The following is a 13,825-nucleotide window of genomic DNA, read 5'->3' as shown; positions in this document are numbered from 1 at the left end:
TATCCAAGGTGTCATCAATCCGTGGTAGTGGATAGCTGTCTTTCTTGGTTACGTTGTTGAGCTGTCGGTAATCCACACAAAAACAGGTTGTCCCATCCTTCTTCTTTACCAATACTACCGGAGATGTCCATGTACTTTATGATGGCTCAATTATGCCGGTCTCCTGCATTTCGTGCATTATTCACTCTGCTTCTTTCTTCTCGGTCAGGGGCAATCGTCTAGGTCTTTGACGAATAGGCTGCGCATTGCCGGTATTGACCTTGTGTTTTACGATATTGGTCCTTCCCCTACCATTATTGTCAGTCTGGAGGACGTCGGCAAAGTATATGTTACAGTTTGCATTTCTGCTCACTGGTTAGATTCCTACAATATCTATCAATCACTCCACTTATTTCAACAGATACTGTTTCAGAATTTACCTGCTGTTGACGCCGAGTACTTGGGGAAGGAGTACTTTTCCTACACTACCTCCTCGTATGACCTAGTTCGCGGCAATTCCAACATCTTAGCTTTCGAGTTTCTTTATCGAAACTTGGAGATAATTTGGCAAACGGTTTCTTCTAAAGATTCTGACGAATCCGTTTCTTCACACAATAGTCGAACCCTTCCCTGTTTGCTATAGGCCAGTTTAACAGTTTCGTTTTCCAATGCACGAGCCAATGCATCAGCTAGCGTCTTAGGTCGGTCAAGGCTTATTCGTTGTTGAGTGTCACTGTCCCGAAGTCCATCAGTAAATGCCTCCTCTGCCAACCTTTCCATCAATTCTTCTGAAGTATTAGGATAGGCCAGTCGAGACAGTCTCGCAATATCGGCCTCGAATTCTTGTAGGGATTCCGTTGGTTTCTGCTGACGGGTTTTCAGTTGGATGTGATACACCGCTGTTAAATGAGCCTCGTCGTAGCGCAACTGTAACCGTTTTACTAATTGTTCATAACCGCCAATTCTTCCGGGTGTTCAAAATGTCACATGCATCTTTACGAAACGCAACAGTCAACACCGTGGCTTTTTCTTCAGGCGCCCAGTTATTCTCCTTAGCAGCCGCCTCGAATTGCTTGTGGTATGTGGTCCGTGAGGGCTTTCCGTCAAACGTTGGTGGTTTTACTCGTGTTCTTGACTCTATACCGCTTCCTTGGCTGATTCGGTTGGCTTCGTTGAGTGTACTAGATGCGCCATTATCTTTCCATTAAAAATCAATTCTTCCAGCACTTTTATCTTCTCTTCTGTTTCTTGAATATTCTTATTAAATTTTTCTTCCAATTCACGTTTCAAACTTGTACTATTTTTTTCCAGTTTATTTTCCAAACTTTTACTATTTTCTTTCAATATATTTTCCAAACTTTTACTGTTTTCTTCTAATTTGCTTTCCAAAGTTTTCGTCATTTGCGACAATTGGTCTTCGAAAATGAACGTTTTGAGGATCATGGTTCTTCCAATTCTCTTCTTAACTCGGCTACTTTTAATTCGTACAACTTCTTTGCCATTGTAATGTCTTTTACTCAACCCCACACTTGACACCGGGTGTAACGTTCGTGGGTTTAACAACATTAACTTCTAAGACTGATAACGACAAAAACTATTTATTTACACTAATTATTAAAGAACTTAAAAACACTATTAAATTATTACTAAACTTAGGTTATGAATTATTCTATTTATTTACACTACTGTTGATATATCACTACTCACTGTGCTATTTAATTCACTTCTATCACTGTCAATTTATTTCTCTTCCTCGGCGATAGTCTCTTCCTTTCTATACTCTTTTGTTTACTTTCGGGAACCCTCTGGAAAACGTCCGGATAGTTTCTTTTCTCTTTGAACTGTTTAACTGCTTTCCCAGAACGCAGACACATCCATTTATAAATACGGCGCACATGAAGAAAGGCGACCGCGGCGAATTGATAAGCCGTTCACGCACACGTGTGCCCAAACACACAAAAACATACTGAAAACACTGATTTCATTTTCACGTCACAAACTGACCACCAACAACCATATTTGTTAATACGCATGAGTTACATGTTACTAACCGATTTTGGTATTAACTTTTCTTAGTTCAAGTGATCATCTTCTATTACCCAATTCTACACACACAATGAATGCAAACTACACAGCAACTCCAGAGAAAATAAAACAGGCCATTAAGTCTTTGCAACAGTATAAATCACCTGGACCAAACGGAATGCACCCAATACACTTCATGATGGCTCCACGATGGTCTGCCCCGCTCTGTTCGAGCATATTCCTGCTATCTTGCAGGGTACTAGAATAGTTATTATTCAAAAACCTGGATATACGTTAACAAAGGATTTGCGTCCAATTACCATAACATCGTTCGTGTTAAAAACTGCAGAGGCTTCTCGATAGATTTATAGATGTTACTGTGCACAGATCAGCATGTCTTTAGAGCAAGTTACTCTACTGAAACTCCCTACACAAAGTAAAACAGTTGATCCAACCCCAACTGGATAGCAGTGGTTTCGCTATCGTCGTCTTTATGGACATGAAGGGTGAGTTCAACCACATTTCAAACGGTGTCATCAAAAATTTTCTTAGAAAGTACGAAGCACCCTCAATGCTAGTTGATTGAGCGAGCAATATACCCGACAGCTGGCACATAGAGGCTATCTCAAGCTGTCCGCAGCGGAGTCATTAACCATCATCTAGAGCCTTGTTATAAACAATCTGGTGACTAGCCTGAGTGAGAAAGAATGTAGGTAGAGGGATACTGATGACATCCTGAACATTAAGCGCGGACTTTTTCTGCATCCCTTCTGAGAGCTCATTCAAGAGCAATACTAATTGCAGAGTCCTGGTATGAAACCACTAGACTCGCTATTAAGACAGACATAACTGACGTGTAGCGTGCGTGACGCTTACAGATACAGTTTCCAATCTCCATTCTATTTGCGATACTGAAGCTGGATGATGATGATGATGATGATGATGATGTGACTATGGTCTATTTGCGAGGCTAATAGTCAGAAGAAGATGAGTCTATTTCCAAGGCTATTTACTCGAAATATTTTCACAGTATTTATATTATAGTTATTCATATGGATTAAATGTAAAATCTAGCAGTTTGGCCTAACTCCGACAGTTAACCTAATTTGGGTCAATCAATAACGACGATAGAAATCGTGAATTGCTTGCATACATGTGCATAAAACCTGCAAATTGACACTCAATGATAAAGCATTAAAGCTTGCCAAAGAAGTGGCAAATGGATAAATTGCATGGAAAACCCAAAAATAACCACGTGGTAGCACAATGCACATTGTACTTAAAGGAAGCTTTATGGTTAGTCTTTTCGTCAAAGCATCAACATTACGACCTTTAAAATTTTAAAGTCAATAGTCAATCAGCCACCAAAATAAACGTAAAATTTAGGGTCTGATGTCACATGATGCAACAAGTCGAAGAGCTCAAGGTGAAAAATTACTCCTACCAAAAATGGACCGCCTTATAGACAATATGTTCACCAGTTTACTTGTATTTGCAACCCAAATAATACGTTTCAATACAGTAAGCTACAGATTACTACTTTAACATAGACGAGTTATTAATTTTATTTCAAATATTAAAATTGTCTTATTATTTTTTTACCCATTTTTAAAGAAATTTTACAAATAAAACAGGCAATAGATTGTTTACGTTTGGGTCTTTACACAATCAAATTATAGAATATACTGAAAAGAAAAATGTTTAATAATTAACCTTTTAAGTAATAAACTTCGAAATAATGTAGTCAATTACAACATTCTGATTTGTTAGATGTGGTAGTTTTGGTAATCTCTTAAGACTTTAGGTTATTATACATTTAGTCTTCCGAAAGCATACACTTACATAAACAAATGAAGATTTTATATGGTCAAAGTAGGTGCAAACTGGAGTTTCTTTGAGAAATATGGGCTGATCCTCGTCCGAGTCAGAAGTGTACCTTTCAATTTCGTGGAAACTGAAATTATGTACATTCGGTATAGAAACGCACGTGAGCATATTTTCTGGTGGTTCTCTTTCATTAAATTTTACTGCATTTAGTAGATCTTCGCCCATTCTTTTTAAACCATCCTCTCTCATCATTTTAATTCGATTCATCACGAGCTCTTTTTCTTCTACATTTATCTTCTCTTTTTCCTCGATGCTAGGCAAAGCCTGAATTTCAACGCAATGATTTTCGACAAAATAATCTTCAAGAAGATTACACCAAAATATTGGTGTCTCCAAGTTCATCTTCTCAAGATCACCTAGAGGGTTCAATCGTTGTTCGTACTAAAGCAGTTAATTAACATTATTAAATTAAACTATCAGGGAAATATTCACACTTACATCTTCTCTGGTATTTCCATACAGCATGTGACCTATAATCATATCCACAATAGAATTATGGGGACAATTCTCCAGATTACTTAGATATTCTAGTTTTTGTTTTTTAAGAATTAATTTTATGCGTTTCCAATCTAATTCTTTTGATAACACTATTCTCTGCATAATTTCATCAAATTTCGGCCTAATAAGAGGAATTTTTTCTAAAGGGACATTTCTAAACATCAAGTATATACACGATATCGAATTTTCTATGATTCCAAAATTAACCTGCAACAATATAATACGCGAATTAAAGATAAATAAATAAAATATTGCCGATAGTTAAATTAAAAGAAAATAGTATGTTATTAAAAGATATTTACTTCACTAGCATAAGGATCATCTACTTCAACAAATTCATTTTGCAACAACGCCACAGATGAATCTGTTAAATACTTCAATAAAATGGAACAAGCGTTCAGTTTATAAATTTCATTTACTGCACTTGGTCCTCTCCAAGCCATTGCTACAATTCCATTATCTTCTTCATCAGATGGATACTTTACAAACAATTTTTGAGATTCGGTTAAGGGAGGAATTGAAGATTGCCATGGTCTTAGAAAAGGACCTCGATCACCCTAAGACAAAAAAGGTTTATTTAAAAAAAAAGTTAAGTTTCCTTAGAATACCCCACCTTTGATAAAATTTTTTGTTCTACTGGCGCTAATGCTTTAAACAAATCATCATGTTGTATTTTACCAGCAATTATTATTTTTAAATTTTCTGGTCGGTAAAAGTTTTTATGGAATGCCTTGATCTATAATTATTGCACAATATTTACATTCGATTATGTATTAAATACGATATAATTACTTTTGCATTTGTGATAGATTCCCGCAAATTTTTCATTTTACCTCCTGTTTCTGCACTATATCCACAGTTTTCTGGATAAATTGCTTTTCTCATTGCTAAATGTACTCTCCTCTCTCCAGAATTCTCTATTCCCTGCATTTCACAGTACACAACACCAGCATCTTCTCCTTCTTCAGTTACATGATGAATCTCGGTAATAAATCCTTCATCCTACGGATTCAATAGTAGAAATAAAACTTTTTAAAAAAAATTGCGAACATTTCTAACTTTTACTAAAATACTGATAAGAATTATACTGTTCACTTGGCATTTATTCAATTGGAAAATGATAAATAGTAATATACACTATGATCAGTATTGAGGAATATTTTAAATATAACATCTGGAGGCAGTGTAGGGTGCCATACGGTAGGGAGTACAAAAAGTATGAACCAATTAACAAGCCGTGAATCATTGAGAACAGTTATCAATGAGGCAGTCATGTTATCTTATCGGCCTTCGTTACTGCAAGCGTCAAATGACGAAATCATACTTATTCGTGACCTTCGCAACAGCTGGTACACAGTCAAGTCAATTGTAGTAGTAGCCAGCACTCCGAAGATACTTTTCGATTGGCAAAGTTACTACTATACAGAATATGTGGACATGGTGGTTACATATGGACAGTGCGATGAGAATGCGCTTGCGACATCACGCAAATACGCGAGAAGTAAATATGCAGGCTGTGTAAACTGGCGCCAGAGACGGTCGAGAGGTAGGGAATATCAGGTTATGGTACCAAAAAATGTATGAATAAAATTGTTGAGTGGTCGAGGATTAATAAATTATCATCATCATCATAAGGTCGTCAGTCCTAAGACTGGTTGGACACGTACCTCCACTCTTTCCTATCCTGAGCTAAACTTCGCATAAATAAATTATACTTAAATAATAATCACTACAAGCAATATCCTCTACCAGTTTGATTATGTCGTTGCTAGTCAACATGTTGGAAGCGTAGACTTTATTTTAGGTTTAAAAGTACTCTTTGATAGCTCTTTTAACTTTGATTTGCGACGTATTATTTTTAACTAACAAACCAGAAGTGGGATTGTTCTCTCCTCTGTCCATAAAGTGAATCTTTATGAAATTAATGATCGTAATAGTAAAATTGCAAAAGAAAATGCCGAAAGAAGGAAAAAAGGAAACGCGCTCTCTCTGCGAGTAGTAGCAGTACCACATCTGATAGTTCGAAATCTAGTTTTAGTTCTAATTCCAACTGTAACTCGGTACGTGAATATGTGAACCGTACAAACAGAAAGTTGCGGAAAAAAATACAGAAATTATAATGCGAACTAATTGTAAGTGCAAAGTTGGACCGTAATCGAGACAAAATTAATAGTGTACCTGTGTTTGAGGGGCGATTTAGACGCAAAACAAAATGTATAGAAGTGGTTGCGAAATGTGGACACTACAAGTGACATGTTCGATATAGACGATGAAACTCGCATTTTTTGTAGAGAAATAAATTACAAGGCAATGTTTATATATAGTATTTGAATCAAGATAACACCAATATTTCCTGGAAAAATTTGAAGGAAGGTCTGGTTGAATCTATTCCTGAGTAACAGTGCGTCTTCAGTAAACCCAAGGAGCTGGTGAATTATGAACACGAACCTAGCCAAAAATTTCTACTACCAAAAGTCGAAAACGTATTAATGAAAATCTACTTCTCATCCGAAATCAAATTGAAAATGACAAAGCCAAAAGTTGCTACGTAAAGGTATATAAGGTACGTAAAGTCGTGGTGAACCGAAAATTATAATTCCACGAGATATCCGATAGAGAATAGAGATGTAGCACCCAACATACTGCTGTCATGAAAATCAAGAAACTACTGACTAAACGACCAATACTCTCTGTATTCAACCCAAACCTGAACACTTTGGGGTTTGACGCAAAGCTGTTACGAATTGAAGAAAGTAAGTCGCAAGTAGTAGCTTATTTCAGCAAACAGACCAGTCCCGAACAAAGCCGCTACCATTTAACACAGCCGATTGGATTCTTGTCGCACAGCTTCAAGATGAAGAGATATGTAAGATCAAGAAAATTCTCGAAGAAAACACCCCCAATAATGATTATAAACAATATTATGAAAATTACAAGTTGAAAAGCGGCAAGGTTTATCGCAAATTGAAAGATGAGAACTAGCTTGGTGCCCAAAGGCTGTAGGTAGCAAATTTGTAAATTATGTCATGATGAAATATGAAGATTGGAAAAACTTTGGCGGTTGTTGTAGAACAAACACAAAAGCTCAAAACCCCAACGTCAAAACACGACACTGTAGTTGTCCGAAGCACTTTTCGGTAACAAAGTGACCTTCTTCAGGGACTGAAGTAAACTGATGAATTAGGGCATTTTGTTTTGGAGAAGACTCTCCGAAAGATACAAGAGAACTATTGGTTTTCTGGTATGCGTCAATTTGTAAGTAAATATATCAAGTCTTGTTTGAACTGCTCTTATTACAAACACCCATCAGGGAAGAGACAAGGCATGATGCACCCTATTACAAAAACCCCTACACCTTTCCATACCATCCATGTAGACCACTTGGATCCTTTTGTTCAGAGTAAAAAGGGAAACAAATATTTATTAACAATGGTAGACGACTATACTAAATTTCTTATCATGGAACCGGTCAACAACACACGGAACTAAGTATATCATTAAAACCCTATTAGAACTAATGTATTTGTTTGGAATCCCCTTTCAAATAATAACAGATCAAGGTACTGCGTTTACAACAACGAGTTTTAAAAATTTTTGCGAAAACTATGGAATAAAACATGTATTAAACGCCGTAACTACTCCACGAAGCAATGGCCAGTGCGAAAGGTATAATAGGACCATTTTGAATGCTTTAGCCACAACATCTGCAGACAAAGCTAAGGCTAAATGGGACACTTGCGTCAAAAAGTTTCAAAGTGCTATTAACTGCACATTTAATAAATCGATAGGCATGACATCAATTGAAGTTTTGGCAAACTACAAGCCCAAGCACGTTTCCGAAGCTCGAACTTTAAGCGAGGTTCAAGTAGATTTAGAGCGACTTGATCTACCAAAATTACGATCAAAAGTTCTTAGTATAACCGAAGGACAGAAACTACAAAAAGAAAGATTCGATAAAATCAGAGCATTGACAAAGAAGTATAAAGTAAATGACTTGGTACTCGTCTTAAAAACAGTTCATCCAAGTACTGGAGATAGTAGGAAATTGACAGCTAAGTTTAAAGGACCATTTAAAATAACGAAAGTCTTGTACAAGAATCGTTACGAGGTCCAAGATTTGAGAGACAATGTTAGAAGAGAAAGGGCTACAATAGTTGCCGTTGATAAAATGAAGCCCTGGATTGTTTTAAAAGGTACGTTGATATTAAAGAGTGAGATAGAGATAACATTTCGGAATGCCAGGCTCACCGAAAATTGAGTGAGACGGTTATTGCATTCTGATGTGTCAGGCTCACCAAGACAAATGATAAATGAACAGAGTGAGATGGTAATTGCACACACAATGTGCCAGACTCACCTATAAGCAGATTTAGTGAGATGCCGATAGTATCTCAATATGCCAGACTCACCGAGATAAGAGTGTTTGCATTTGGGATACCAGGCTTACTAACAAAATAATTGATGTTTTGGAACACCAGGCTCATGGCGATTGAATAAGACGATTATGGTATTCCACAGCGTCAGTTTAGGGTTGACTGGCAGCTCTGATTAAAATATTGATGACATAAAGGAATATATAGATTGATTCATTTATTAGTGTGTATTTCATTTATTAGATGATTAATTCCCATTATTGCCAACCAGCCTGAGGACAGACTGGAGTTCAGGATGGCCGAATGTTAGACTGTGCATGTATATACGTTCCCGGTGTCAGATTTCAATGGAGTTCAGCTTGTCGATTATACGACTATAAACAAACAATCATTTTAAACCAGAAGAATTTCCGGGGCGCGGAAACGTGGCATTCATTAGTCAGTCGTCTTGCATGGTGGCTACTTAAACAATTAAAAAAAAAAAACCTTTACAACCGATAGGATGTTAATTCTGTAGCTAATATTCATGTTATTATCAAAAATCGTGTTCGATTCGCCGACTAGCCGCGGGCGCCTTTCTTCATGTGCGCCGTATTTGTAAACGTGTGAGTCGTACCTGTGTTCTGGGAAAGCAGGTAAACAGTTCAAAGAAAAAGAAACTTTTCCGGACGATTCGAGAAGATTCCCGAAAGGAAGCAAAAGTGTTTAAAGGAAGAGGCGATCGCAGAGAAAAGTAGAAATAATTTGACCGTTGCAGAAGTGAATCGAGAAATAAATTGGCAGTGATAGCAGTGAAATAAATAGCGCAGTGAATAGTGATATATCAACAGTAGTGAAATAAATAGAATAATTTATCACCTAAGTTTAGTAATAATTTAACAGTGTTTTAAGTTCTTTGTTTGGAAAATAAATTAGAAGAAAACAATAAAGGTTTGGAAAATAAATTGGAAAAATAATTGGANGCGACAAGCGGTAACAAACCGGAACTTCAGTGGCGGCTTGCGGAGGCGTTGAAAAAGGATGGCCATGATCCTGAATTGTCGCAAAAGATGAAAAGTTTGTAAAGCAAATTAGAAGAAAACAGTAGAAGTTTAGGAAAATTAGAAAAAAATAGTAAAAGCTTGAAACATGAATTAGAAAAAAATAGTAAAAGTTTGGAAAATAAATTGGAAGAAAATAGTAAAAGTTTGAAACGTGAATTGGAGAATAAATGGGAAGAAAAATTTAATAAGAATATTCAAGAAACAGAAGAGAAGATAAAAGTGCTGAAAGAATTGTTTTTGAATGGAAAGACAAAACCAATCGGAGGGGATGTTGGCGCATCTAGTACACTCAATGAAGCCAGCCAAATCAGCCAAGGAAGCGGTATAGAGTCAAGAGCACGAGTAAAACCACCAACGTTTGACAGAAAGTCCTCATGGACCACATACCACAAGCAATTCGAGACGGCTGCTAAGGCGAATAACTGGGCGCCTGAAGAAAAAGCCACTGCATTGACCGTTGCGCTTCGTGGAGAATCGGCGGACTATGAACAGTTGGTAAAACGGTTAGAGATGCGCTACGGTGAGGCTCATTTACAGCGGTGTACCACATCCAACTGAAAACCCGTCAGCAGAAATCAACCGAATCCCTACAAGAATTCGAGGCCGATATTGGGAGACTGTCCCGACTGGCCTATCCGAATACTCCAGAAGAATTGATGGAAAGGTTAGCAGTGGAGGCAATTACTGATGGACTTCGGACAGTGACACTCAACAACGAATACGCCTTGACCGACCTAAGACGCTAGCGGATGCATTGACTCGTGCATTGGAGTACGAAACTGTTGAACGGGCCCACTGTGTTAGAACAAAAGGCATATTCAAGATAAAACTTATACATGTTCTGTTAATTATTTGTTTATAAATCAATATCCGCCCGACTGACTGGGAATTTTTCTAGAACGTTTTTCTTAACGGTCAGTTCACGTGACTTGCGAATTCATACAAATCAGTTTGCACCTCCCAAGGACTTCACTCCATTCATGTTCCTGTTCAAATGTATTTTAACTTCATATTGTATTTCACCAAAACGGCTTATTATTAGAAAAGCTTTAACAGGTTATGGACCCAGATTTGGCGTACATTGGGGGCTGTTAAATTTTCTAAAGTGATGAATATTGAGTAAAAGTTTGTGAATTATTAATTACGGGAAAGATGGAGTCGACAAGTGTGAGAATTGAGAAACTGAATGATCAAGACAACTGATTGAAATGGCGTTCGTAATGCGTACATTGTAGGAAGAAGAAAATTCAGAAAATGAAGCTACTTTCAAGAAATTTTTAAAAGCTGATAAGGCTGCACGGAAACTGATAGTAACATCGGTGGAAAGAAAACCGCCGGATTTGCTGTTAAACTGCACAACTGCGAGGGAAATGTGCAACAAATTAAACACAGTATACGACATGAAATCAGATCAGAATTTATCATTAATACAAAAACAATTCTTTGACTTCAAGTGGAAAATAAGTGAATCGGTAGCGCAAAATATATCCAAAATTGAACAGTTAACATCGAAAATAAAAAGCCTTGGTGGTGAAGTTCCAAAAAGTATGTTAATAACGCGTATTTTGTCGATTCTACCGAAAAAAATTAATCAGTTTCATAGTGCGTGAGACTCTGTTGACGAATCAAAGAAACATTTAGAAAACTTGACAGCAAGATTAATGACTGAAGAAGTACGAGTGAATGATCAAGAGAACTCTGAAGAACCGTCGTCTGCAGCATTAGTGGGAAAGCAAACAAAAAATGTAGAAAAAGACAAAAATCAAGGACTTAGTTGTTATAACTGTGGGAAACGTGAATATTTGAAGAAGAACTGTTTTAGATGTTACACGAGCAAAAAGAAAGGACATACAAGCAAGAATTGTTATCAAAACCGAGGCAAAGTCAATTCACGGCAAGAAAGTTCTCAAACAACAGGAGGTGGTACCTGTCAGCGGAATTCAACAACAAAATTAACTTTCATTGGAGAAAAAGTAAACAATGACAACGATTTTTGGCTGATTGATTCAGGAGCATCAGACCATAAGACAAGTCATCGAGAATGGTTTGTTATCTTTCAAGAATTTTTGAGGAACCAGTAAAAATCCGCATAGGAGATGGAGCTTTGATGACTGCACACGGTAAAGGTAATATAGAAATAAAAACATTTGCAGGCAGCAAAAGTGAAAACGGGACAATGTATGATCTTTTGTATGTACCGAATTTGAAGCAAAATCTATTTTCTGTAAAAGTAGTTGCGAAAAAGGGAATAGATTTTTTGATCACTGATAATGGTAGGAAATGTGTTTTTATGCGTGATAAAAGTGTTGTTGCTACAGGCTCTGATGCAGGAAATCTTTATAAAATAGATATGTGTGTTTTATTGCCAAAAATTTGTAATTTAACAAATAAAATGAATGAATCAAATGTCAAAAAGGCAGAAAATTTACAATTGTAGCATGAAAGATTTTGTCATCAAAACAATAGATATGTTTAAATGTTTTTTGAAAAAATTGGGTGTAGAAGTTTCTGATAAAAAAGTCTTTTGTGAAAGATGTGTTTATGGAAAACATCATAGATCAGGTATTCATGAGAAAGTTGAACGTGCTAATAAAATTAGGGAAATAATTTGCACAGATGTTTGCGGTCCAATGAAAATTGAATCTTTGGGAAGAAAAAGATATTTTGTAATCTTTAAAGATGATTTTTCAGGTTTTCGGAAAATTTACTTTATGTCACATAAGTCAGAAGTAGCTGAAAAATTAAAATTATTTTGTTTAGAAATTGAAAATCAATTTAAAGAAAATATTAAAGAAATCCACAGTGATGGAGGAAAAGAATTTATAAACAAGGATGTAGACAAATTCTTAGGTAGTAAAGGAATCAGGCATACAGTAAATGTACCATACACGCCGGAACAAAACGGGGTTGCGGAGCGCGAAAATAGGATTGTAGTTGAGGCGGCTCGGTCAATGATGTATGCAAAAACAAATTTGCCTTCTTTCTTGTGGGCTGAGGCAATGAATACAGCAGTGCATGTGTTAAATGCGACTGGTCCGAATAGACAAGTAAACAAAAGCCCTTCTGAATTGTGGCATGGAAAACAACCTAAGGTAGATCATTTTAAAATCTTTGGTACTGAGTGTTTTGTTCACGTACCTGTAGAAAAACGAAAAAAGCTAGATAAAAAGGCGGTTAAAGGCTATTTAGTAGGTTATGTTGATAATTGTAAGGGCTATCGTGTTTATATTCCTAGTATGAGAGATGTTATTCTAAGCCGGGACGTTATTTTTGGACCGGAAGAAACAATTAGAGAAACAGTTAGCGTCGAAAATTTAGGGATTACTAACGATAATCATATAGAAAAAGAAATTGAAGAAAATAGTAATAATGACATAAAAAAGGAAGAACTGCACGAGGGTTTGCAACTATCCAATGAAAACAAATATCAAAGACAATTGCGGGATAGGAGTACAATCAGACCGACTGATCTTTACGGTTGTCTAATAACATACTTGGCAGAAGCCTTACCTTCAAATTATAACGAAGCAATAAGTTCAAATAAGAGCAGTTTTTGGAAAAACGCGATGCAAGACGAAATTAATTCACTACACGAAAATAAAACATGGGTCCTTGTAGAAAAGCCAGAAAAACAAAAAATAATTAATAGTAAATGGGTTTATACGAAAAAGATTAATTCAGACAATTCAGAGCGATATAACGCGCGTTTAGTCATGAAAGGATACTCTCAAACTGAACAAATTGATTACAATGAGACTTGTAGTCCGATAGTCCGATTCGATACAATTAGACTACTTTTGAGTATTACGGCTAATGAACATTTGTGTCTTGGACAATTTGACATAAAAACCGCGTTTCTATATGGCGAATTAAAAGAAAACATTTCTATGTATCAACCTGAAGGTTTTAGTGATGGCAGTACACGAGTCTGCAAATTATTAAAACGTTTGTGTGTAAAAGAAAATTGTAAAGCACCATATAGAGAGGCAGTAGGCAATTGTGATTTATTTACTAACAATA

At 36.4% G+C, this 13,825-nt stretch overlaps 1 protein-coding gene across 1 annotated transcript in view; it reads right to left on the bottom strand.

The window, feature by feature from the left end:
- Positions 1–13,825, bottom strand: part of LOC108735583 (uncharacterized protein C05D11.1) — a 102,816-nt gene that overhangs the window by 27,926 nt on the left and 61,065 nt on the right. Inside the window, exons 3-7 of the mRNA XM_025975520.1 lie at positions 5,182–5,391; positions 5,003–5,125; positions 4,692–4,946; positions 4,330–4,596; positions 3,847–4,272 (exon numbers count right to left, since the gene is read on the bottom strand). Of these exons, the coding sequence (XP_025831305.1) occupies positions 3,847–4,272; positions 4,330–4,596; positions 4,692–4,946; positions 5,003–5,125; positions 5,182–5,391 (1,281 nt within the window). The remainder of the gene's footprint in view (positions 1–3,846; positions 4,273–4,329; positions 4,597–4,691; positions 4,947–5,002; positions 5,126–5,181; positions 5,392–13,825) is intronic.

This window comes from Agrilus planipennis, unplaced genomic scaffold (genome assembly GCF_000699045.2).
Source record: "Agrilus planipennis isolate EAB-ADULT unplaced genomic scaffold, Apla_2.0 scaffold116, whole genome shotgun sequence".
Classification (NCBI taxonomy): domain Eukaryota; kingdom Metazoa; phylum Arthropoda; class Insecta; order Coleoptera; family Buprestidae; genus Agrilus; species Agrilus planipennis.
The sequence above is the reverse complement of the archived record's forward strand: the minus strand, read 5'-3'. Positions and strand labels throughout refer to the sequence as shown.